We start from the raw sequence: 25732 nt of genomic DNA on the forward strand, positions 1-25732 counted from the left end.
AAGTTCTGTCAGTCGTTGAGCACAGTGAGCTCAAGGTCTTGGTCGTCATTGGTGGTGATGAGCTAAGGGTGTTGCTGGATGCTGATGCTGATGAGCTTAGGGGCTTGCTGGTTACTGAAAGTTGCTGGCTGACTACTGGTTACAATGACTTTGCTGAAGGTACTTGACAGCCCTGGTCACTGTTGTTGACAATGATCACACTTCACACACAATTTTATTCTGAAAGTGGGGCTTAAAAGCTCTTTTCTTTGGGCAAAAATTTGGGTCTTATATACAAAAAAAAAGGGTGGCTGTGCTACATTTTCCCGCCATCTATGAGGGGTGGGCTTAGTCAGCGGTACCAAAAATCATTTTGCAGGGGTTGCTTATGTTGCACCCAATGAGACCATAATTAGTCAGCATTAGTCAGCATGCTTGGGCTGAGTGTTCTGTCATCACTTGATTTGGATCAAAAGTCACCTGACTTAAGATCATGTGATTTAGCATCATGTGACTGAAGGGTCATGTGACAGGCTGATTGTGCACTGCAAGAGAAATATTCATGATCATTGGTGTTCCGTTCTGATGTCACTTTGTTGAATGAGAAAATGACGCGAGGCATGTATTTAGGGTTTTGAGGAAGTTTTCCCAGGGTAACCCATGTGAGAACTATTTTTCACAGTCACCTGACATGTGTGGGATTCAGCCTGAGTCATTGTTGAGGATGACTAAGCAAAATTCATCGCAGAATTAAATATACAAAAATATTCAGCCTGTCTGAGTTCCATTGAAAAGATGAAATGAGATATTTGTCTGAGCTGCATTCTGGCTTTAGAATAGAGGGAAATGGTTTCGTAGTGATTTCTAGGGTATTAGGCTCATGGGAGAGCATTAGTCATCCATGCACCGAACCAGTTTGGTGCAGGTCATCGGTACTTGGGGCTCAGTACTCGGGGCTCGGTAGTTGGGGCTCGGCAGTTGGGGCTCGGTAGTCGGTGCTTGGTACTCGGGGCTCGGTACTCGGGCCTTGGGGCTCGGTACTCGGTGTTCGGTACTCGGGCCTTGGTACTCGGTGACCGGCGTTCGGGCTTCGGTATTCAGGGTTCGGTACTCGGGCCTTGGTACTCGAGATTTGGCATTTGGCAATTACAATTTGATTGTTAGTACTTTGACATATACATAATAGCACTTATGACATTACACATGAGGGCAGGAAGATATATGTACATTAAGTGCGTCCCCGTGCTCTGGTTACTCTAGGTGTACTGTCTACTGGCATTTGCAACTTACTCCGGGTCGTCCTCGTGGATGGTTCAACAGTGACTCGAGTGCCCCTCCTCCTTTTCTGTGCTGGCGGTGTGATACTCTCTTCCATTTTGACATCATCTCTAACCTCGCCTGTCGCATTGTCAGTTAACCCAGCGAGGAGGTCACCCAATCATGATGTCAGTAATGCACCTTTTTTGGCCGGCTTGGCCGGGCGAGGCTTTGGAATTGAACGTGGGACTGCCGGCCCTCTGGGTGTAGGACCTCCTGTCCTGGGCTTCTTCAGCGGAGGTCTCCCGTCAGCCAGGTCATCATCCACATTATGCTCCGTATGATGAGTGGCACTCTCCTTATCACTCTCGGCTTCTGTCGATGACTCCCGAGGCCTTCGGATGGTAACCCTCTGTTGCCTTCTCACTATACGAGTCTGAGGAGAGGGCGAGTTGCCAGATATGACAGATGGTACCATGTCCCCATCTTTGTTCTTCCATGCTTTGAACAGAAATGTGGGCCCTTCGCCTGTTTCTTGCCGAGCGAGCCAAAACTGGAGCAAGGTAGTGGTGTCCCAAATTTGCAGCTTCGAAGGTTCCTTCAAGTCAACATCCGCCGGAAGATACATCCGGGCCACGAAGTCATCCTGACTTTGTACAATGGCACTCCATGGCACAACTGCCTTGTCCTTCCCGGAGCATATCCCTTTGTCCATGCATTGAACAATTTGTCAGGTGATGCGACGACAAACTCACGATAGTGCGATGTAAGAAAGGCCCTTACTATGGCCTTCTTCTCCTCAAGTTTGATGTCGGTGATGTCCAGAAGGAGTGGCATACCCTCCCCATCCATTTCGAGTTTGAAGGCTGGTTTTCGAATTCGTTTTCGACCTCCCTTGACCTGACGTCCTCCATCCCATGCCCTGGTGCCTATCATTGTGATGCTCAATATGTTCAATCTGGTATACATGGTTCACACACTCACCGAACTGTTCCTGTGCGTACTCCTGCCACACTGGCTCAATGTCCTCCCAGTCCTTCGTCTTCATGAAGCTGTCCCCATCTCCTAAGGCCTCATTATCATCATGCCTGCATGAATATTTTGAGACGAAAAATCTCCGTCGATGGATAAATGTACTCACATCCCGAACAGCACCTCGCCCTTTTCATCCTTCCAAGCCGACATCACAAACACTCTCATCCCACATTGCCTCCACATCTCGTTCGAAAAGTGCTCCATATATGCCGGACCCTTCTTACGAGCAACTTGTGCTTGTATCTCCGGAGGCGGACAGTTGTTGGACCACTCTTCGGCTGTTTCTTTAGCCTTCTCCAACTCGTCGTCGTCCAATTCAGCCATGACTCTCTTCACCGCCGCCTGATAATGTTTGAACATACCAGGATCTCCTGGCTTTACCCCGGACTCATCCTCAATCCTCTTCAGCACCTCTTCGCATTTTTGCTGGTAGACCACCATCCTGGGCGTCCATTTCCTCCCATACTTGATCATGTCCTTCCTTTCCTTCTTTTTCTTGTTGTTGAACAACCAAGTCTTGTACACCTAAGAGTTGATGAAAGAATGTGACATTAAAAATTTAGTTTTTCAACACAACAAAGAAGCCTCACCTGCTTCCTCTTTTTCCATTGTTTTTGGTCCAACTTCGGAGCAAACAACCTGGCCGCCCTTGCTATGGCAGTGAAAATCACTCGCTTCTCACTCCTTTTGGCAGCAGTCCACTCAGGAAGGTAGTTCTTCAACTCCAAAATCTCCTTGTCCGTGAGCTTCTGAGACTGTGGTTGATGCATCCTGTGTCTTCCGGAAGTTGTGTTGGTGGAATGACCTGTTCTTGCCATAGTGAATCAGAATGCAGAAATGGCTAAGGATTTTCAAGGTGAAAGTATTAATGAATTGTGCGAAGTTGAACTTTGAGCAAAGCCTAATGATAGGTTAATCGGCCCATATTGGACCCTGAGCCATTAATGGAAATGAATTTGTAATAAGCCAACAGGACTGCACCGCATCATATTGCAATAACAATTCATTACACCTGAGCTGATGCCTTGCTTGCAACATTAATAAACAAGATGAAGATAGGTAGATGCACCCCAGTGCAAAAATCTCACAGGGTGGAAGCAAGGGGCAGCAAAGGTAGGAAGACTTGGGTCAAGGTCCCACTTGCAAGCATGAGGCGACATGCCTACAGGTCCATGCCTAACTCTCCCCCAGAATCACCAACAATTCAGCCTGTTGAGGCACCACCTCCTTGGGAAGACTTTCCTGACAATACTTATGAGCAGGACCAAGGCTCATTTGAGCCTTTGCAACTCCCAAAAACCATGGCAAGTTCATGTACAATGTTGGAGTGTCATTCAAACTATGGCTAAGCATTCAAAATACAGAGTCAAAATGACTACCTCAGGCAATGGCTGCCAAGGCAGGAATCATATCTACATCATCTGCCAACAGGATGGGGTGTACAAATGTCAAGATTGTCTTGGCGAGCCACTTTATTGCACGGGCTGTTGCAGGAGTCAACATCGTAGCAATCCTTTCCACTGGATCAGTCAATGTAATGGGCGATTCTTCGAGCGGAGTTGTCTAGCTCATGTGGGACTCATTATATACCTTGGCCATGATGGCAAACAATGTCCGGCGGTCACTGATCGGTGGAATTTGTTTGAAGAAGATGAACCCGAAGACCTGCTCGAGCCTGAAGATCTGCCATTTGTGTCCGGACCCGAGTTCCAGCCAAAGGAAAACACCATGGTCATCATAGACAAGTCCGGAGTTCATCGCCTGGAGGTTCAATGCTGTGAATGTCTGAATGCCATGAGTCCGGACATTCAAATGTTTCGACATGGATTTTTCCCTGCATCTTTTAACAGGCCAAAGACTGTGTTCACCTTCAGAGTGCTCAATGATTTTCTACTGGACAGCCTTGAATGCGGCACCTCGGCAATGAACTATTACAGCAAGCTCCAGCGAATGACCTCCAGCATGTTTCCACACCTTGTTCCGGTAATGCCTTACCCTCATGATCTACTGGACATCATATTGACAAAGCACATTGCAAGGACCGATACAGAGAGCTCATGAGGGTTGCTCGACAGTGGAGGCAGTTGAAGACAATGAAATGGCATGGCTTTGGCCATTGTTCTGATAACCCGAGCACAGGAGAACTTGCATTATTTTGCCCGGCATGTCCTCAGCCTGGGATTAATGTGCTGTTGTCAGAGGATGAATCTCTTGATGAGTGAGTCCTATTCTCAACCTATGTGGCCTCCATAATAATACTAGGGATCCAAGCTGGAAATACACCTGGTCATTTGTGATGGACGGAAATTTCAAAGCCAAACATCTGCATCCCATTAAGCCATTCGATGAAGTTTGGCTGTCCGATGGGCTTGGATTCATGGTAGGAAAGGACAGGTATAAAATGCATCTGGCAGAGGCTGCTGACACAGTGGAAAAATCAAGCTGCAACAATCACCGGGCAGTAAATCAAGCTAATGCTGCTCGGCACAAGCTGGAGTCCACCGGTATCGGGGGAGTTGCCTGTGCCAGACATGGTTGCTTTGTCCCTCACTCCATGGTGGATTTTCAGAAAGGCGAAAGGCAAGCCACATCCACCATTCCCCATTCACAAGTTAACCATGGGTCACTTGCAGACAAATGAACATGGACTATGCCCTTTGCGAGGCTTCCCAGCACAACATGGAAGGCATCACCAGGGCTGTCACCTTCTATGATATTAATTGTCAATACAACAAACACTTTCGGGTTCGGGTGGATCGAAGTTGATTTCTAGAAATGGCACCACAACTAACCATCATTCCCGGAATTGGGTTATGGCACATTCATGGCCATCAGGACAGCTGCTATGTCCGATATGCTTCTAACTTTATTGAAGGCATTGGTCGGATTGATGGAGAGATCATGGAGACGCTATGGGCATGGCTCAATTTGATCTCCCCTGCTGCTCGGGGAATGTCATCTCCCCACCGAAAGGAATGCCTTGATTATCAGATGAATGACTCCAATTTCTGCAAGATGATTCGCATGAAAAGGACTCTATGCCGGAAATACAAACTGGCTAGGAATGGTATCTTAGAAAGTGGAAAGGCATTCGACAGACTCGATGAAGCAGCACCCTTACATTTGAAGACAGAATGGTTAGCCAGGGAGAGGATAGCTCAGTCAAGCAGATTGAATGATCCTTCAGCCATGGATGAATATGAGATCAATATCAAAAAGGGTACGTTGAGTTCCATTGTCTCCATCGAGGTCTGAATTAATATTGCACTCAGCACCTAGCAAAAAGGAGATCGAGCTTAGATTGTTAGAGGAGGGTAATGCCCGCAATGCAGCACCCTCTTGCAGATCTGTGGCAACATGGATATCAACAGGGTTAGCAATTGAAGAGGCTCAGATTGCATTGCTCATCGAGGTCCGAAGGATCGGAAGAAGATCCACCAAGACACAGAGATTAGACATCGCCCGTCAAAGAGATCGGCTCCAAGGCCAGATAGATGGATTTGCTCGGTCTGCTCTAACACATCTCGGGGAGGGATTTGATGCAGATGATGAACCTGAAGACTTGGACGTAGACATTCTAGATGATCTCGATGATGACCCGGCGGATTTCACAGAGACATCTCACACATGGACAAACTCTCCCGAGCTAACTGTAATCCCATTGCCATCAAACCTGGGGGTTGAAAGATGCAGACAATGCATGGCAGAGGATCTGATTCCCCTGGAGATGTCACTTCGTGAAGGGCAGGCCAATGATGCCCTTCACAATCTCCGCATTTACCTTTGCAACAAGGCCATCCTGTTCCGAACAACCGTTAGGCAGGCCAATTCCCAGGCCCTGAAAACTCGAGCTTGGTCCCAGGTGATGTCGGTGCAGCAGGCAGTCTCCCTCCATGCCAGCATATATACAAAGACAAGGAAGCAAATGATGAAACTTGAGCTGGGGCAAGACCAGCTTCAGAAATACAAACCCCTGCTTCGTGAGCAACTCAAAATCAGCACTGCAGTGGGCGACCCAAATGCCCGAGGTCAACGAAATGAATCTTTGGCTTGGTTTTGGTCTGTTGAAGTTGACCTCGGGGGTCCTGATCAATCGTGGAATGAAGAATGTGAGTTCCCGCTTGCATGTCATATCCTGCGGTTACCTGACTGGACCCATGCCAAGTTTACCGAGTCCATTGGCTGAGGGCAAAGGCACTACGGGATCGATGGAGGGAAGAAATGCTATTGGTCACATTGGAGATGGATTGGACATGTAAGTTCTTTTTGTGGAAAACAACCGGGGCGAGCACATGCAGGAATCATTGGAGAAACGACTTCCGGGTCATGGATGCTATGCCAGAAGGCAATCCCACATGTATTCATTGCTGGCACAGGATGCGCAGGCAGCTTTTCAAGACCTACAAAATGTGTTGATAGAGGCTGGAGATGAATGAACATTGTTTTCTCATGAAGTCCCTTTGTCCACATACATAATTGACGCCCGGGAATTGTCCGGGTCAGCCCATGTCGGAGTTTGAATTTCGTATCCATCCATCAGTGATTCTTATCTTCACATCTTGACCATCTTTCACTTGTATTGCCAGCGCCATAGTCCTGTATTAGCCATGTCTACATCTCATGCATCCACTTCTGGCACTCTGAATCCCGGAAGCCATTACCGACCTCTGAAGCTGAGCCTTGCAACTATTTCCTGCACATTGGAAATGGCTGGATCGCGCGTCCGTGCAATCATCTCTCAATATCGGACGGAAGCTGCCAACAATGGTCTATCTGCTGACCGGATCAAGTATTTTAAAGCCAGGCTGCAATGGGAGATGAATGTATGTCACCACTGCCCTGATGACTTTGTTGGTCAATGCTAAGAATTTGAGTAGACATTTGTCACACCACTCCTGCAGTACTCTGCTTCACAGAATATCGTGTCGGTTCTTCCGGTCCCTGTCGCTTATATCCTTAAGTTGTATCCCATGCTGACCTGGAACACTGTTCCGGATGACGTCTTTTCATTCCACCTCCTTTCATTTCATGATGAGCCAATTGCAGGACATCCGTCCCGGATTGTGTTCGCATATACATGTCCATGGTGGATGGGAAACACCACAATCCCTGATCAACCATGGCAGTGGGATGAAATAATGGCTTCCTGCATCTCTCACTACCAGTATTGGGCGGTAAGATGTCAGCTGAATTACCTTGATTGATGACTTATCTGTTTCAGCTTAATGTTGAGGATGATGCTTTGGTACTTCCAGAGAAGTTGAAAAACACTTCGACTCCACCACTCATGGGACTGAGATTCATCAAAGAACACATGGAAGCATTGCTGGAGGAGCAAGATCAGGGCATCGAAGCTAAGATGGGAGAGGTGAAGATGTACACTGACTTGTCAGAGAAATTGAGGAAAGGCAAAGGAGTGTAGTCCCATTCACTCTTCATTGTATACAAGATGTAACATATTCTATGCATTCAAAAATCTCACATTCGAGTCCCGGACGCCCAGGTCCCGAGTCCTGAATTTCGGAGGTCAGGGTTTGGAGACCCGGAGCTCGGCAACTGTGTTGGGTGTCAGGGTATCCAGACCATTGGAGATAGCATGTGTCAGTATTTTGTGTTTCATGGTTTATGTTGGGTGAATATGGAATCGGGGATCAGGGACTCGGTATTCAGAACAGTGTCAAGTCCCAGGTCACGAGCTCCGAGTGCCGAGTGCCGAACCCCGAGTCCCGAGTCCCGAATTTCGGAGGTCGGGGTTCGGCGACCCAGAGCTCGGCAACTGCTGGGTGTGGGTTTCGGGACTCGGGACTCGGAGCTCATGACCTGGGACTCAACACTGTTCTGAATACCGAGTCCCTGACACCTGATTCCATAATCACGAAACATAAACCATGAAACTTAAAATACTGACAAATGCTATCTCCAATGCTCCGAGTACCCTGACACCCAACACAGTTGCCGAGCTCCGGGTCGCCGAACCCCGACCTCCGAAATTCGGGACTCGGGACTCGGGGTTCGGCACTCGGCACTCGGAGCTCGTGACCTGGGACTTGACACTGTTCTGAATACCGAGTCCCTGATCCCCGATTCCATATTCACCCAACATAAACCATGAAACACAAAATACTGACACATGCTATCTCCAATGGTCTGGATACCCTGACACCCAACACAGTTGCCGAGCTCCGGGTCTCCGACCTCCGACCTCCGAAATTCGGGACTCGGGACCTGGGCGTCCGGAACTCGGTATTCAGAACAGTGTCGAGTCCGGAGTCCACAATGTCGGGGTTCAGGGTTTTGTTAAATGTGTATGGCAATAACAAATGTTAATTCGAGCGTATTTATACATCTTCCCCCAGTCTCAAATATCACGTGCTGAGGTCCGGGTGTCGGGACTAAGTACCCCGGCACTCAGGACTCCCATATGTCAAGTCCCAAGTTCCAATTATCGAATACCGAGGCTTGCATCCAAATTATTTAGTCCCACATATCACTTGGGAAATGCTCAAAATTGAGTATTGAGGTCCGGATCACAATTGGTACATGGTATTCATTTGTTGGAATGTATATAGGTCACAATGCTTGCTCTTTGTTTGATCTTTCACACGCTGTATGGACCATCCACACTAGCCCATCCACATGATGGAACACCAGCATAAATATGAACAGCATCCCTCATATACCATGCCCAAGCAATCCGATCCCCTTCCACATCATACACTCCATGTCTCACAATCTTTCCGGAAAACGCAATCATACAGCCGGAATTGTACTTGAACTCCAGCTGAAGGTTTGGCATTGTCATCCGAGCATTAGAATAGTCCCCCACGGTGGTGAGAATGTCGAAGCATTCAGCAATGGACATGTGGTCTCGATGATGGGGGGTTTCCCGATTGGAAATGATGGAGAGGGTGTTAAACACGGATGCCCAGTACTGCAGGGCCTCCGGCATCTGTGGCAGATCCTTGCTTACTGCTATATTTCCAAGGTTTGACAAGGTTCTCAACCCTGCCCAGTACTGCTCAGGATGCATGATTCTGAGTGCCGCGGACACGATGGCTGCTGGCCTTGCAATGGCTTTGAGGATATTCTCGCAGGAAGGTCCCTTCAATGATGCAGATACCTCCGGATCGGACACATTCTTTGGGATTGGTAAGTATGATTGCCGGAATCACCATCTCATCAGATCCTACCTCGTGTCCCTGTTGAAACCATGCCGGAGATAGATTGATGCATCCGGGAGTTGCTCCAACATCTTCCGAGCCCCGGTTGAACAACCTTTGATTAGTTCGCCAATTGCCATCAGCCCTTACACTTTTTTCGAGGCTTGGAGAGAGCAAATAGGTGGCCTCCCTGATTTCCTTCTGTAGGTTCCATTAATATTCGATATCCATCGAGTAACAATGTATATTACACACCTGGGTGGTGTCTGTCAGGGCGTCTGGGAGATACCATGCAATGATGGCACCGGATGCATCAAGAATTATTGCAGGTTCATCGACCAACCTTTTGCCTTCATGGCCAGGAGGACACCTCTCAAGCAACCTCGCCTCTTTATGTTCATTATGCCCGGTGTCCTTCGGGGAGATCAATTTGCTATATCTTGCAATATCCATCTGCATCTGAACTGTCATGCAGGAATTTGAATGATAAATAGAATTTTCCGAATCTGCAGGAAGACCCACTGGGATTTTTAGATGCCTTTATGAGTACATCAGCCAAGCGATCGCACGCCATCACCAGATCAGTGTCTAGGTTGGGGGAAGGTATGACTGGGCCTCCTCCAGTCTTCTCTGCCTTGAATTTCTGTTCAGTATATTCCCCTGCTTCATAAGTCACAGTCAGGGCCCAAGTGCGCCAGATGTTTATGCTATCAGGAGGGGAAGGGGAGGAACCGTTCATGCTGGATGTTAATCTTGGGAAATCAGACGCTGAATGCTGGATGTCCGGACTTTGGTGTTATAGGGGGTGGAGATAGAGAGGATCAGATAAGGGAGCCATGGATAATTTTGGCTGCTGTCAAAGATGTATTATTATCCATTGCTCAATGAAATACTACCTGATTGGAAGTGTGCTGGTCATCAGATATTCATTTGTCGACTCCTGGGTCCCAGTGTAGAGACTCGTGCGTCTCATGGTCTGATATGGCGCTTTACACTAGGAAGTACATAGCACGAACTTGTAGCGTCACTCTGTGCACTACCCACAGCTATCTCTATATGATGCGCAGCTTTCCCGCGCAATGCGCGCACCATTCCCGCGCTTCGCGATGTATACGCGCGCCCTATGGCGCCAGCCATCCAGAAGCATCTATCCACTGTCCACCAAGCTCCCTAGTACGTATATTTCCATTTCCTTTATTAGCATAGTTCCACCTTTATTTTTATCATGGATTCTCACTCATATATATCTTTACATACCTACTCGGTAGCGCTTCGGCTCCGCATGACCGCGCTTAGTACATACTATTACTTACCTTACTTTTACCTCCCATTTTACCTACTACTACTTACTTACTACTTAGCAGAACATAGTAGAAACCTATTCTTTTACATCTTGCGCTCTCACATCTCTTATCTTGTATCATATCATCACTTAAGCTTAGTTTTTATCATTATCCGCATATGTGCGCGCGCTTTCCCACGCTTCGCGCTAATACGCGCGCGTGTTCCCGCGCCTTGCGCGCACCTGCGCTTTCTCGCGCTTCACTTCTGCGCGTACCTCTAGATCTTTGCTGCACTCGCTTCCCCTATAGGGTCGAACGCACTTGCCATCTCAAGTATCGCAGACTAGGCAATGCGCGACCTTACAACTTTTATAGATACAGTCTGGAGCTATCTTTGCTCCTCACAGTATTGTTGTTTCTACACCGGTACTCGGAAGTCGGTACGGTTGACCCATATTTCGGTGGTCGGAATTTGGTGTCTCGTAGGGCAACACAAGCTTCGTACTGCCATATCAGGAGATCACCTGCTGCTCCGGGAACTCGGTAACTGTGATTTATTACCTCCTCTGAGTAAGGTTGACTCGCTGGTCATCAGATATTCATTTGTCGACTCCCGGGTCCCGGAACTCGGAGGTCGGTACAGTTGACCCATATTTGGGTGGTCGGAATTTGGAGTCTCGTAGGGCAACACAAGTTTCGCACAGCCATGTCAGGAGATCACCTGCTGCTCCGGGAACTCGGTAACTTTGATTTATTACCTCCTCTGAGTACGGTTGACTCACATTTTGGTGGTCGGAACTTGGCTTCTCGTAGGGCAACACAAGCTTCGCACCGCGGATTCCACATTCTGCAAGACAACCTAAGCACCATCAGAGGCCATGTCAAGAGAGCACCTGCTGCTCTCTTCAGAAACATCTGAACTTCGGTTGGCCATTTAACACGGAAAGTATTAACTAAATTATGTGTTGAGTTCCGGGTCCCGGAACTCGGAACTCAGAACTCGGTACAGTTGACTCCAATTCTGGTGGTCGGAACTTGGCTTCTTGTAGGGCAACACAAGCTTCGCACCCCGGATTCCACATTCTGCAAGACAACCTGTGCACCATCAAAAAGTATTAACCAACTTATGTGGTGAGTTCTGGGTCCCGGAACTCGGAACTCGGTACAGTTGACTCAAATTCTGGTGGCCGGAACTTGGCGTCTTGTTGGGCAACACAAGCTTCGCACTGCCATGTCAGGAGATCACCTGATGCTCCGGGAACTTGGTAACTTTGATTTATTACCTCCTCTGATTTGGTTGATGTACAACTACCTCAGCTCCATCATGTCTACAATTATGATACACATGGGCCCACCCATCTATATTGTATACCACCCTCGGCCCACCTGTCTAATACAACATCCCATACAACACCCTCGGCCCACCGGTCTAATTAATATGCGTCTGGGCCCACCCGTATAATACAATATTTTATAATACCCTCGGCCCACCCGTCTAATTTAATATGTGTCTGGGCCCACCCGTGAATGTGATAACAAGTACCTACCCATCTATCTCATACACATCTACCTTAATACACCCATCTGCATAATATCCAGCTACCTCGGCCCACCCGTCTACCTAATATTCATTTACATCAGCCCACTCATCTACTCTATATATTCCCTGCATGGGCCCACCCGCCTCCATCGGGAATAATTTGCCTCCCGGCCCATCCGTCATAGTCGAGAATATTTTTATCATGGGCCCATGGTCCGCTGGCCCGTATCATACGGGATATTATGCACGTCCGTTCCCTCGTATTATACGGAGATAGGTCACTGTAGTATGTGCTTGACCTATGTAAACTGCATCAGCAGCACTAACAGCGAGTCACTAAAGGAAACCGCACAATTGGCAGCCATCCCACCACATACCTGCCACCTGTACCTCGCCCGTTTCGAATTGCAGTCGGTAAGTTTGCTAAACGAGCATAGACCGGATACCCTTTTGCGGTACCGAAGGAGGAGAGTTTCGTCTTATCCATGTAGAGTATATATGCCAGTGGCTTCGCACCTGGAGGGAGTTGCGACTGCAAAGTAATGATACATTGAAATGAGGACACAATAAATAACTACAAAGTATCGTCACATACTTGCACATCCCAAATATCTCGCGCAGTGAAAGGCTCATCAACAAAAGAAACGAATGCATTACCATCAAACTTCGACAGGCAGTGCGCATCAAACGTGAAGTATGGGGATTCCGAAGCATATCGGCAGCCAACTCCCAAAGGTCTCGGTAATGTATGTCATATTTATGTAGTTCCTCATCTCCAGCGAACGGGATCGAGATCACTTCCTTTGTAAACTATACCTCATAATACTTTGTCAGACTCATTTAAAGTAGAAGTAGGATATATCACCTTCGTAATGCGGTGTGAGGCTGCCTCCCACATGTTGTGGATATCCTTGTGGTTTTTGAATGTGAACTTCTCCTTGCCCACAGCACAGCGGTGACATAGCTTGATGAACCGATCGGATTGTTGGTTGTTAAAGCCAACCTCGAGCATGATCTCGGCAATTTCGAATTCAAGCCGAGATTTGAACAGACGCCAAGGTTGGCCATCAGGTGGGGGGGCAAGGAATTCTGAGGCATGACGCTCAAAGCTATCAAAGCCGTATACCTTGGCCTCGATGCTGCTACTCGGATGATACTCGATCTTGATGTCGTCTTGATTGAAGGTGGGGACTGCAGCCACAACTTCCAGTTCATTAAGTGCAGAAGGGCCTGTATTGAATAGGGTACACGGCCCAAGTGTTAGTGAGATCAACGAAAACAATTAAGTGTTGACGACTCACCTGGACCGGTCACTGGATCATCATGACTGAAGTCCACATCGAGGAATTCTGCATGATTTTGTGTTTCAACTGTGAGTTTGTGAGCGCCGTAGATAGCATAACAAAAACAAAATACTATGACATACTTGGTACAGGGATGATACGAATAGCTGATTGAGGTTTGTCGAGTCTCGATGACGAATCCGACGCTGTATTTTGATACAATTAGCTTTGACAATACATTAAGACAAAGATAAAACAGACGCACCTTTCTCCTTGCAAATCGCATCTACAACCACCTGATCCCGCTGTCTTTTGGCTGCCTTCGTCTCGCAAGCTTTGCGGTGGGTGGTCCATCCTCATGGCTTGATATCCTGGTCGCATAAATTACAATACTTTGTGCGCTCTGGACCCATGTAGTTGACAGTATTGTACAGTGGTATGTAAACAGAGTTAAGGTGGGGAAATAGAGCAAGGAATGCGCTAGAACGCGAAGAGTGTACTGCAGGCGCTGATAACAGCTATGATCTAACGTTACAAAGGACTTGCAATATATTGAAACTCAGCCATCAGATTACCTTATCATTTCAGGAGGCATTTCAATTGATTTCAATGGCATGCAAACAGCGTGTCAACATCACGTCATTGCAACCACTTTCGGAAATTTCTGACAATGGCCGTTCAAAACATCGAGCGGAGTTTAAACACCACTCGGAGGTGCTTCTATCCAGGCCATTTTCCTGCGAGTGGCTATATTGGTGACACACCAGTGGTTTTGGAGTTTTGCACTATGCAAGATTTGTTTTGAAATGTTAGTGATAAAGTTGGCATTCTTACTATACATTTTGACGCAGTAAAAATGAAAAAATTGGATGAGTGGCCAAATCCTAGGCAAAATTCTACATTTTATGAATCATTTTGATGTTGTAAAAGAAAGACATTTAACCGACAGCAAGATCTGAAGAAAAATGATCGAACATTTTGATTCAAATCTTACATGGGGTGAGATTTGAGAAAAATTTGAAATAAAAATTTTAAAACACATTTTACCTGTTGGAAAGGAGTTTTACCCCAATGTAAGATTTGAATCAAAATGTTCGATCATTTTTCTTCAGATCTTGCTGTCGGTTAAATGTCTTTCTTTTACAACGTCAAAATGATTCATAAAATGTAGAATTTTGCCTAGGATTTGGCCACTCATCCAATTTTTTTCATTTTTACTGCGTCAAAATGTATAGTAAGAATGCCAACTTTATCACTAACATTTCAAAACAAATCTTGCATAGTGCAAAACTCCAAAACCGCCGGTGTGTGATGAAGAACTGGAGAAGCAGCGCTTCTAGAGTCACTAATGAAAACATACCTCTGAATTAGCGTCATCATTACCGACCTCCTTCCAGGTTAACGTTGATGCAGATGTATCACACTCCTGTATTCAAGGCGATAGCACGTCAAGAGAAGGCGGGTGTCCACGCGAGTAAATTCAAGTCGTTGTCTTCAGGTCTGCTCTGTTCCCATATTTAAAATTTAATGTCTAGCATGTCTGCGACACATTCCTTCATGTCCGAATTGAGTTTGCTATTTGCCATGATGGAAAGAAGTTTGCCGGATGGCGAATACCGAACACAGTTGACTGGACGAGATACTCCCCACTTCTCCATGCCAGATGATGATTCACCACCGCTTGCTATCAATTGCCCATCTCATGATACCACCAATGGCCGCACTTTATGGCAATTCCCCTCCATCTTCTTCAATATAATGCCTGTCGTCAAGTCCCACAGACGAAGTGTCCTGTCGTATGAGCCGGTGATCATTTGTTGTCCTTCAGGGGACATTACAACTGAGGTTGTGGCGCTTTCATGATCTTCCCTCAACTTTCGATTAGGAACGAGATCTGACATTTTACTGACGCCGTGTCGAACGTCGAGGTGGACTTCGCGGAGGGATTGTGGACACCACCAAGTTGCTCATCGACGTGGAATCATCCTAATGTGCATACTATGGATAATAAATTCTGTCGTCGGTGATTTTCAAACACCTAAGATACTCTAGGCGATGCTGGATACATTATGTTCGGACCTGTGGCTCGGGAAGTGCTTGCCTTCGGAACTGTTTCTTTCGCTGTGTTTGGTTCGGTGTGTCACCGAGTTAACTGGAATATTAATATGTCGCAATTGAATTATCTCAAACAGGGCTTTGGACTACTTTCCAGCCAGCAGGCACTGTCAACGCTTTCGAATCAGGGCATGTGTAGTATGTATCTGGTTATCATCACTGGCACCATTAATTGCTTTCTTAATTTCGCTACCGCGGACACTGGATCGTTTGGCATGGATGGATCTTCTTAGTGCAGCAGTCATTGCCATAGCTGGTTTCATTGCAATATTAATGATTGGAGCAGGGCTGAACCCAGTTCCCGGACTGTCGACCGTAACTGCCTCCAAATCCTGTGGGTACCTTCTTATGTCTTCGAGTAACTTGCGTTGCTTATCTGCTCATTAGGTTTTTGCATATGCAGGTACGGAATTTTGCGATGTTAATCAACATTCCTAAATACTTTACTAGGACACTTCATGTATGACTTTTTGGGCACAATATTCTGAAACTGACCTACGACAGGTTCTTTATTCTGGTATCTGAGATGTGTAAACCCGAGGACGCTCCTGTACTCGATGTTGTAACTGAAGGCCATTTTCAGGCAGCATGGTGTCTACAGGACTTCGCTACAGTATTCTATGTTGTTTTCAGCGGAGTCATGTATGTCTACATTGGAAACACAGTCCAGTCCCTGGTCCTCTTTTCTCTTCCTCTGGTATGGGCAAAGGCAGTGTTCGCCATTGCTCTCCCAAATTTTCTATTGTCAGTGATGCCTTGCTGTTTGGTCTAGTCCTCACTATTTCTCTATTCCGGGTTATACACTTATACAGCTACAAAGTTTGTGTTTGTTTGAATATTTCGTCATTCAGAGCACATCCATTCGCATACCTTACTCAGTTGGACGGTTTGGACTCTGCTGTGTTTTGCAGGCTCAGCTATGGCTGTAATTCTCGCCATCGCAGTTCTGATATTTTCCTACCTAATCGGCATCACGGAAGCCCTCTGCCGCATGGTACATGTACGGTTTGGCCAGATTCTTCTGGTTGCATGACGCATATCATCTCGAGGGTGGCATGGACGGGCTCAAACGATGACCAATCGGGACAACACTCGCAGTGTTGACTATAATTTCCGGCATTTTCATCTGTGTCGCTGGGACTTATGTGTCGATAAAGGTCAGTGTTCGTGTCTTCGCATCTGACACTCATCTAATTAATATTGATGATAGCTCATCGCTGAAGCCTACGCCAATAGCCAAGTTGGGAGACCGTTCGTTTGCTAGAGGTAGTTTCATTGTGGCGTAATGTGTACTCCGTGTCGAGTCCTTTAAATTTCATCTTTAGAGCTTTTCCTAGGACATGACCAGCTTGCATCGTCAATAGTCCATGATACATGCTCAATGCATTCCAAATGCGCTAGTTGCCGAACTGATCTGGGACATTCATATCAGTGATTTTAGCTTCATAATGATAGGTGGCTGTGGACACCATGTTCGACTCAGACTGGGAAGAATGCCTTTGATGGTGGCTTGCTGGTAAGTAGGCGCAATAAGCGCACTGGTAAACTCGTGCGAATATTATGTAAAAGCGTCAACTGTCTCTCTTTGCAGCCCCACTAAGTCTTTGTAATTTTCAAATTTCTCCCCTTATACTATTTGCGTGCTGCTACATAGCAAAGAACAACTATTATAAGTGAACCGGTGACCGTTGGCCATTCCCATCCTATTACTCGTCACCTACCCCATCAACGACAACCACAGTATATGTGCGTTGCTGTGGGTTGAAACCCATGCGTCCGACTTTCACTGGGTCTGCAGATCTGGGCACGCGGACAATTCAATCAATGTCAGCCTCCGAACATTGTCCCACCGTATATCACGTTGGTGAAACACGAAATCCCACAGTCCTCTTTATCAACAATCTACCTGTAAACGAGACAACATGCATGGCACCGCTCATGATCTTTGTCGTTTCATACACTGACTCCATCCACACATTGTCCTTTGATCCAGTACCATCGACAGGATCTCCAACTCTTAATCTTCTGGCCTGAACAATCGTCGGCCACCATCTGTCATGGATCACATCTCATCCGTCCGATAAATTCCTCATATATACAGGGCTCGAACAGGCAGATGGAGAGGTTGCCGCGATCAAGTATGGCTGGAGTGGAACCGTCGAAGAAGGAGAAGTGGTGGCCAGGGCCAAGAGTGGTGGTGCAGACCCTTGCAGCCTTCTTGTTGCAGAGGACGAGTTTATCATTCGAAATGTAAGTCCCCAAAAAGTCAGCTCTACCTATTCTAATGTTCCCTTTCTTGCATCCGCGTCGGCATCTAGTACACCTCGGGCACAATCATGACCCTTCCGATATCAACATTTGCCCCCTTACATACTCTTACCACACCCATGGACGCTTTCAATGCCGTTTGAGCTTGTAGGTCGGACAAAACTCGTCAATCTTCATCCCACCCCCATCAAATCATCCTCAATCCACTGAACCAAACGGAGCAAGAGCTCCTTGTCCCAGATTTAGGTACAGACAAGGTCTGGAGACTCACCAAACGGAATGATGGCAAGTTGTCCATTCGTGATCACATTGACTTTGAAGCACGGGGTGGCCCACGACATATCGCAGCTCGAGGTGTGTCACTAACCTCTACTCTTAAAACTTTGTTGATTATCATAACAGGAAATACCCTTTACACGCTACTGGAGCTCACCTCAAAGCTTGCTGTACATACCTTCCCGCTGCTTCCGGTGCCCCCTGCTCGTCTTACTTCTCTGTTCACACTTTCTGCATTACCAATACCGGATACCATGTTCGCAGTGGAAATTCTACTACCCGAACCCAATGCATCCTTCCCTGAAACATTCATCTACACACTGAACAGAAATGACCCTCATTCAGAGGGTTACTCGATTGCAATATTCTCTCTTGCTGCCGGAGAGGGTCAGCCAGAGCTTGTGAACGAAGTGCGTACAGGGCTAATTCATGTCCGGGGAATGGTGTTTGGAGGTGACGAAGATAAGTATCTGGTTGAAGGTGGTGTGGAAGGTGGCGAAGTGAAGGTATTTGAGAGGATTGATAGTGGCAAGGGACTCCAAGAAATTGCGAAGCTCGGTGAAGACGTTGTGGCCCGTTGGCCGTCCCACTGGCTTCTTGTGGCACCGAGAAGTCAAGATGTGAACTGGTGGACATACATCTGCTCGCCAGCTGGAGTGTAGCATTTATGGTGTCTGTCACACCGGGTCGAGGATACCAGTTGTGTAGTACGGCAAAACAGTACATGAACAGCTGAAATCCTGATGATATATGACACATTGATGTGACGAGGATGATTCGTAGAGAATGTGGAAATGTTTAAGCCAATACCACTGGGAATATCCTCACAGCTGGGGGATTTTCATGTGATCACAGCGAGATTTCATCGGAATCCGATATGGTGCGCGGAGATACTAAGGAAGAAGCTCGATTGAGAGAACCAGAGGGTCACTGAAACCGCCCTTCCGGCGCAAAACAGTCTGAAGGGGCGGTTTTAGGGATGTTCTCGAGAGAACTGTAGATTGGCATGTTCTATTATATAATTAAATATAGTCATATGTTGATAAAGTATGTCCGCTAGTATATAAGAAATGTGAAAACAATTGATTTTTCAATGAGTACTCTTACCGCATCTGAATCTCAAAGCGACATGTCGGCCAACACTCAGCTGGTTGTCAACACATTCGATCGTAGCGGATGTCTCATCGATTTCATCACCAATGGTAAGCACATCAAATAGATTATGCAATACTTACCTCTAATGTGGCTGTGCCAGTTTGCCTATATATGGTAGGCACGTTGTGGGATGACCTCAACGCGGCCCGGACCGACAGACCCAAGTTCGAGAAACTGATGAAACGTCTTCGAGCACGCTTAGTATACACAGCTAGCGGTGCCACAATCATGGCGGCCATTTTTGCACTCATCAGTGCAAACTGGCCACCATCTGTGGCACTTTGGATCAATGTAGTCCCAGCTGGTGCAATTATATTTATGGGGTTATATCTCGCCGCCTTTTGTATGTGCCTATATGCTTGTACGCTAATTTTTTTAATGCAATTCATATAGCTATCATCACCGGCCTCATCAACCAATACAAACTCGAACACCTCGTCTATGTGGGGCCTGGTAGTTTAAATGTACGTAATTTTAAATTCTTGTTATGGTAATGTTTAACGTAAGATTGATGCAGACTCTCAACACAAATGGCCAATTGCTCCTTTTTTTTTTGCAACAGTCTATTACCTACCTATGTTGTTGGCTCTCTTGTGCACTCCTCCTGGTCAGCTTTTACGCTGGCGTATGGTATTCATCTCCAGAATCACTTTCCTGGGAGTTAGCATCTACGATATGCATGGGTGTCACTACTCTACTATTCGTAGTATTTCATTTCACCTCACTTCTATAACCTCCTGCTTTTTGTTCACTCTACTGGGTTTCCGCATCTTCTCATCTTGTCCCAACTCCCCCAAGTAGCATCAGCAATAATTTACTTTAGCTCTTTCAGGCGGCCGCTCATCCGCATCCTTTCAACTCACATGCCAATGTTTTAGTTCGTTCCTACATCTTGAACCGCATGAAGGACATTGTTTCCTCCTACAACCATGTCTCCCTGAATTTCGACCTTTCTTCAAATGCATCTTGGGCTTCAGGACTCCTCTCCATGAACTCTTACGCAGTATATTATGATTCTGGCAATGTATTGCTCCAGGTCGAGGAGAGTGACGAGGAGTATCAAGAGTCAGGCGGGCTTTTGCTCAGTGCACACTGGGACTCTGTCAGTACCGCTCCTGGTGCCACAGATAATGGTATGGGCGTGGTGACGCTGTTGAGCATGGTGAAGTACTTTGCAGAGAACAGGCCCAGCCAGACGGTGGTGTTCAACATCAATAATGGCGAAGAGGACGGCTTGAATGGAACGCACGTGTACGCTGTAATTTTGCCTTTTGCCTTTGCTTTGCACTCACTCATCTCACTGCCAGTTTCATAGAGCATCTGTGGGTCAATACACTGATACCTTCTAGAACCTTGAAGGTGCTGCAGCAAGAGGGTAAACGGTTTAATCAAACTGTACCATATGACTTTACTGACTGAAATCTTGAAGACGGCCACTACTTTTCTGAACGACTTCTCGCGCTCCTCTGGCGTCCTGGAGCACTTCTCGTCCCCACGCAAACGTCATCACTGGCGATGCGTTTTCACATGGTGTTATCCAGGGCCAGGTGAAATTGACGTGGCCCTGCCGCACCTGCCGCGGTCGTGACGCGCCTGTGATGCGGCACTGATGCGGCATATGTGACGCGGCACTGTAACAAATTCCCATGTACAAATCATGTTTACACAACTTCATATTGCATTCCAAACACTTTGAATCATCATTAATGATCAACATATGAGTGTCTGCCTGCGTACAGGCTCTATAGTGCTGTATTCACCTCTCACCAAATTTACAGTGCTTGTCCTCTGCATTCATACTACTAGTATGCATCTTGCGCGTCAGTCCTATATTGTTGCATTACCTCTAATTCGTTCATCTATGTTGGTTTTCAGATGCAGTGTCAAATGTTGTCTCACTGTGTCAAGCTTCGACCTCACCCTGCCAAGTTTGATCCACTCTCCATACCCTGCACCAACACGTCGAGCCCCTACCATGGCATGTCAGAAGCCTTGTTTAGGCTGCGTCAAGCACTACTCACACCACAACAAGTTCTCCCAAATATCTTCGCAGTCTCTGTACTAATATCAACATCCACACTCTATGCCGCGTCAAGGCCTACTACAGTGCTGCATCAACCATAGCACATACCGCGTCAGTTGCCGCGTCACATGCGCATCAAGCAAGTTGTGCCGCGTCAAACCTCCTCCATGCTGCGTCAGTGCTGCGTCACAGGCGCATCATGCCGCGTCAAACCTCATCACTGCCGCGTCACACCGCGTCAAACTTCATTCATGCCGCGTCACAAGTAGCAGATGCCGCGTCAAACCTCACCACCTCAACTGTCACACTGTCCGTATAACTTAGGTATATTTTACTTTACGTCTGTCATAATAATTGATATTCTAACAGTGTTCCTTTTCATCCTGACAGAATTAGACGTCGTACACTGTAATTGTCCATAGGCAGTAATAAATTTATTTTACTAAGCATTCTTCCGTTGTCTCCTCTGGGCTCGAGAAGAAACCCTTATTATCGCGCTTTTGTAAATCGTATCATGGCCTTTGTGAGTTCTTTAAAATACGGAGTAAACTTGTTATAACCATCTTTTAGGAATTAATCAAACATATATTCAACTTTTTCTATCCCAACGAGACAGAGAATCAAAATTATCCAGATCGGCCAGGTCCGCTGCTGAGTTTTGGGGACCTCATACCCTGCTATGACCGTTCAGGTGCATCATCCGACATATTCTCCTTGTGAACTCAGATTTGACAAATAGAAACGTCGATGTGCTCCACAGGCTCGAAGGGTCCAGAGAGGGAGGAAAAGAAAATAGTCATTGGCTTATGTATACCTAGTTGTACATGGCTCTGAGGCAAATAAAGTAACAAAAGAATGGTTGTGAACTCATCCAACTTGATCTGGAAGTTGAATATAGAATATAGAAATGGCGCGTCAGTTGTCGGAAATTTCTAGCGAGCATCCGAAGCCAATTTAAGACATTTTAAGGCACTTTTCACACGGGACCCTTGTAAGGCATGCTAATGATCTACAAAAATATTTCAAGGCACTTATAATTACTGTACCAATCATTACAAGGCACGTTAATGGTCCCGGGAGCATGTGATGAACCCAACATTGTAAGGACATAAAATGACGCTCTGAGTATTTCAAGGTCATTCCAAGCTTGTTGTGTCCGTCTCAATGTTATTTCCAGAAATTCTCAATATAATATATATAAAAATGATAATAATAATAATATTGGTATTGAAAACACTAATATTACAATGGACTACATCGTCGATGCCTTGACAAAATTGTCGAGCGGGATTCTGAGTTGTCTGAATCAGATATATTAGCTGAAATTCTGAATCAGAGTCAAATTTTAGACTTACTTAGATATAGACGGTGACATGAATCAAGGGTTGCAGCAGAGAGCCGAAGAAGCTGATCAACTAGGAGATGGGTACTGTGCGACTTGCCTGAGCCGGTGGTGGCTCTAGTGATGATGGGCTGGGGCTGGTTCCGCCTGACACATGAGGAGGTGCATTTGCGCGATTGCATCGTCGTTGGGGTACACCGTTGCAGAGGATGACGAGGAAATGAGGTGGCCAGTAAGGGAACTGCTACAGTGGTGAATGGCATATTCTGGAAAGCTTGTGAGATACACAGGTGAAATGTTTGGAAAGACTCACCGTGTTGACATAGAGTCTAGGATCTACAGGGACATAGGCACTCAATTTCGAACTTGGCACCGAACATGAATACTAGGGACACAGAAAGAGAGAAACGACCTACTATATTGACAACACTTGACCCATCACTCCATATGGTGTGGAATGTTTCTTGTATCCAGCAGTGATATATGCTTCTCTTGTAATGAGAGGCGCGGCCTGTAGTTCGTGGTCCTTACTGAGTTGACAGCGTGGTTGGCAAGTGAGCCGGAGGCCATTGCTGACCTTCAAACGAATGACAAAGGGACTGAAAATGAAAGGAGAGGAGCGCGTTGAACGAGGTGTCAAGAGGAGCGCGTTAAATGAGGTGTCGAGAGGAGCGCATTAAACGAGGTGCCGAGAGGAGTGCGTTGAACGATTCAGAGAGTGTCAATGATGGTGAAGGTTTGAAATTAAAGAAGACAAGTAACTTGAAAGTCGTGTCCAGAACTAAACTTGTCTTGTTTGGCCTTGTATTTATCCTTCCAAAATTGGAAGGACTCATTGTAAATGTTCAAGGGCTTGATACTACTATACATCAGTTAGATTCTGAATCAACTCAATTACTTTCGGTGCATTTGTACATGACGTGACACGACGAACAGCTGGATTACGAGCGAGAAAAATGCAGTACAAGCATGGAATCAATATTTCGTAGATTACTTAGTCTTTCCCACAGCCTTCTTAACTCTGTTGCCACTGTTGCATGTGACACGCTTGACCGCTGGAGGAGGGGCCAATGGGACGATTGGGGACATATCTGAGTCCACTGCAGATTGAGCTTTCTGAGTGGCGCCGGTGTGACATTTGTGAGTAGTTGCTGCAGGCGCTCTGCAACTCTTGGATGCAGATGGCTCAGCGCTGTCCTTGAGTGACAGCTGGCCGATGTCAACCTGCAGCTGAGTGTCGATGATGGCAGAGGCAGAGGCGACACCTCCCTGACTAATGGTCGTTGCAGTAAAATGGTAGTTGGAGACCACATCAGTATGACTCCTAGTGACAGGCGCGGAAACATAGGTGAGTTGTGAGGAAATAGGTGTCGCGACGGGAAGAGATAGTGCGGGAGTGGGAGCGGGTGGTGGTGGGTGAGCGGGTGTTTCTGAATCTAACTGCTGTAGGAAGTCATCCTCCCAACTGTGAGAATGAGAGATGGAGGGCACTGTGGCCGATGCGCTAGGCTCCAAACTCGTTCCAAATACCTCCCTGTTGTAGTAGTCCATAACACTGATTGCCCACGAGCTGCGTTTGAACAACCATTCAAGATAGAAATCGAAGTCTTGCTGGTACTCTATTTTTGTAGCTGGTCCAATTGCTGTAAGTTCATGATCGTGCGACAATAAGAAACGCGCCTGAGGATGGTCTAGGGTGAGCAAACATGAAAGCAATTCGGAGTATGATAGTGCACACACCAAGATTGCAGCACCCGCAATCATACCTTCTGTTACGCACTGCGTGGCCCAGCGCTGACCTCTAGCCTTGGGATGTCCCTTGGTCTTCCCAGACAGGACGGCCTTCCCAAACATTTTGACACGAATAATCTATATAAACTAAGTCAGTGCCTGTATGCTAAACTTATTGAGACTTACTTTGACAAGGATGGGCGACATGAGAAAGTCATCGGGGATGATTGCGCTGGGGTCCTTGAATAATATGGGCGCTAGATGTGTATACTCCCCTTCTCCATTTTTCTTGATAAGCGTAAGGAGTTGCATGTTCTCTTTCTTTTTAGAAGGCTCGTCGGTGAATGTGGTAGGATCAAGCTTCAGATTGGAAAAGATTGAACCTGCACAGTCCTTGATGACGTGCAGGATGTTGGATCTTTCAGAGCTAACTGCGGCACGAAACTAATATAATAAGTGTCCATATCAACCATAATATAGTACAATATGACTTACCAACGGTCCGAACTGTGTGTAAGTTTACATTGCCTTGTTCAAAGTCTTAGGCACGCAGAGATACAGCTCAGCCATGGCACCTTTGAGCTTCGCATCAGGTGAGGACCAGCATGTATTGCTGCGTGGATCAACATTTGGCTGGGGGGTTGTTGGAAAGAGACCGTTCATGACCCAAAAATAGTTGAACATTGCGTACATCTTGCCTGCACGGCTGATGCTGCTATCGACAGTAGATGTCTTCTTAAGCACTCGGTTACGGCTGTGGGGAGGAATGGCAGCCTGGAGTGCAGTGTAGTCTTTCTCGAGAACCCGTAGCTCAGATCGTACTGCAGTGTATGCGCATTGCGCGACTTCGAGAGCCTGTTGATGAAATATGTATGGTAATATTACTATGTCAGACGAGTCATGCGAGTGACAACAGCACATGTAGACTGACCTTGCGAACTTCGTGCATAGGTGCATCTGGCTGAGGAACGTTCAATATTGACCTCAAGGTCCCAAGATCGCTGCCTGCATCAGATTCGGACTCGCTGTCTTGTTCGTCGTTAGATTCAGAGTCCATGTCCTCCACAGCATCAAGTGCTGCTGTGAAGTCATCGGAGTCTTCAGCCAGTGAGGGCATGACTATGAATTGAGATACGAGTGTTGATAAGGCTGAGCGAACGAGAATGTTGGACAAAACATGACACTTGCCTGAACCCTACATTATATAAGGTGACTCCGCAGCATTTTTCCGAGCATGCCATCAACACGCTGCATATCTAGCTCAGCCTTGATGACGTCGAGGTGT

At 46.7% G+C, this 25732-nt stretch overlaps 7 protein-coding genes across 7 annotated transcripts; 4 read left to right on the plus strand and 3 right to left on the minus strand.

Annotated features, from left to right (window-relative positions):
* Positions 1 to 6175: 6175 nt before the first annotated feature.
* F5891DRAFT_898892 (uncharacterized protein) lies at positions 6176 to 6546 on the plus strand (the record flags this gene model as incomplete). The annotated part of the gene is made up of 2 exons (XM_041373421.1): positions 6176 to 6380; positions 6437 to 6546. Coding segments are annotated over 2 exons (315 nt in total), but the record flags the coding sequence as incomplete, so codon positions are not given.
* Positions 6547 to 6878: 332 nt separating this feature from the next.
* F5891DRAFT_1188156 (uncharacterized protein) lies at positions 6879 to 7693 on the plus strand (the record flags this gene model as incomplete). Its single annotated transcript, XM_041366959.1, has 3 exons — positions 6879 to 7094; positions 7149 to 7445; positions 7493 to 7693. The coding sequence occupies 3 exons, from the start codon at positions 6879 to 6881 to the stop codon at positions 7691 to 7693; spliced, it is 714 nt and encodes a 237-aa protein (XP_041226610.1).
* A 1479-nt stretch (positions 7694 to 9172) lies between these two features.
* On the minus strand, positions 9173 to 9881 carry F5891DRAFT_892316 (uncharacterized protein; the record flags this gene model as incomplete). The annotated part of the gene is made up of 3 exons (XM_041373314.1): positions 9173 to 9409; positions 9462 to 9617; positions 9687 to 9881. Coding segments are annotated over 3 exons (588 nt in total), but the record flags the coding sequence as incomplete, so codon positions are not given.
* Positions 9882 to 12494: 2613 nt separating this feature from the next.
* On the minus strand, positions 12495 to 13950 carry F5891DRAFT_1188158 (uncharacterized protein; the record flags this gene model as incomplete). The annotated part of the gene is made up of 8 exons (XM_041366960.1): positions 12495 to 12576; positions 12632 to 12786; positions 12850 to 12918; positions 13120 to 13484; positions 13556 to 13624; positions 13681 to 13743; positions 13803 to 13871; positions 13926 to 13950. The coding sequence occupies 8 exons, from the start codon at positions 13948 to 13950 to the stop codon at positions 12495 to 12497; spliced, it is 897 nt and encodes a 298-aa protein (XP_041226612.1).
* Positions 13951 to 17686: 3736 nt separating this feature from the next.
* F5891DRAFT_951439 (Lactonase, 7-bladed beta-propeller-domain-containing protein) lies at positions 17687 to 18858 on the plus strand (the record flags this gene model as incomplete). The annotated part of the gene is made up of 3 exons (XM_041375046.1): positions 17687 to 17969; positions 18065 to 18274; positions 18323 to 18858. Coding segments are annotated over 3 exons (1029 nt in total), but the record flags the coding sequence as incomplete, so codon positions are not given.
* A 1337-nt stretch (positions 18859 to 20195) lies between these two features.
* F5891DRAFT_951427 (uncharacterized protein) lies at positions 20196 to 20666 on the plus strand (the record flags this gene model as incomplete). Its single annotated transcript, XM_041375045.1, has 1 exon — positions 20196 to 20666. A coding segment is annotated over one exon (471 nt), but the record flags the coding sequence as incomplete, so codon positions are not given.
* A 3040-nt stretch (positions 20667 to 23706) lies between these two features.
* F5891DRAFT_1188161 (uncharacterized protein) lies at positions 23707 to 25564 on the minus strand (the record flags this gene model as incomplete). The annotated part of the gene is made up of 6 exons (XM_041366961.1): positions 23707 to 24396; positions 24457 to 24585; positions 24634 to 24891; positions 24943 to 24954; positions 24997 to 25302; positions 25379 to 25564. 6 exons carry the CDS (start codon positions 25562 to 25564, stop codon positions 23707 to 23709), a joined length of 1581 nt encoding a protein of 526 aa, XP_041226615.1.
* Positions 25565 to 25732: the final 168 nt, after the last annotated feature.

Source organism: Suillus fuscotomentosus (genome assembly GCF_016647785.1).
Source record: "Suillus fuscotomentosus strain FC203 chromosome Unknown F5891scaffold_24, whole genome shotgun sequence".
Taxonomy (NCBI): domain Eukaryota; kingdom Fungi; phylum Basidiomycota; class Agaricomycetes; order Boletales; family Suillaceae; genus Suillus; species Suillus fuscotomentosus.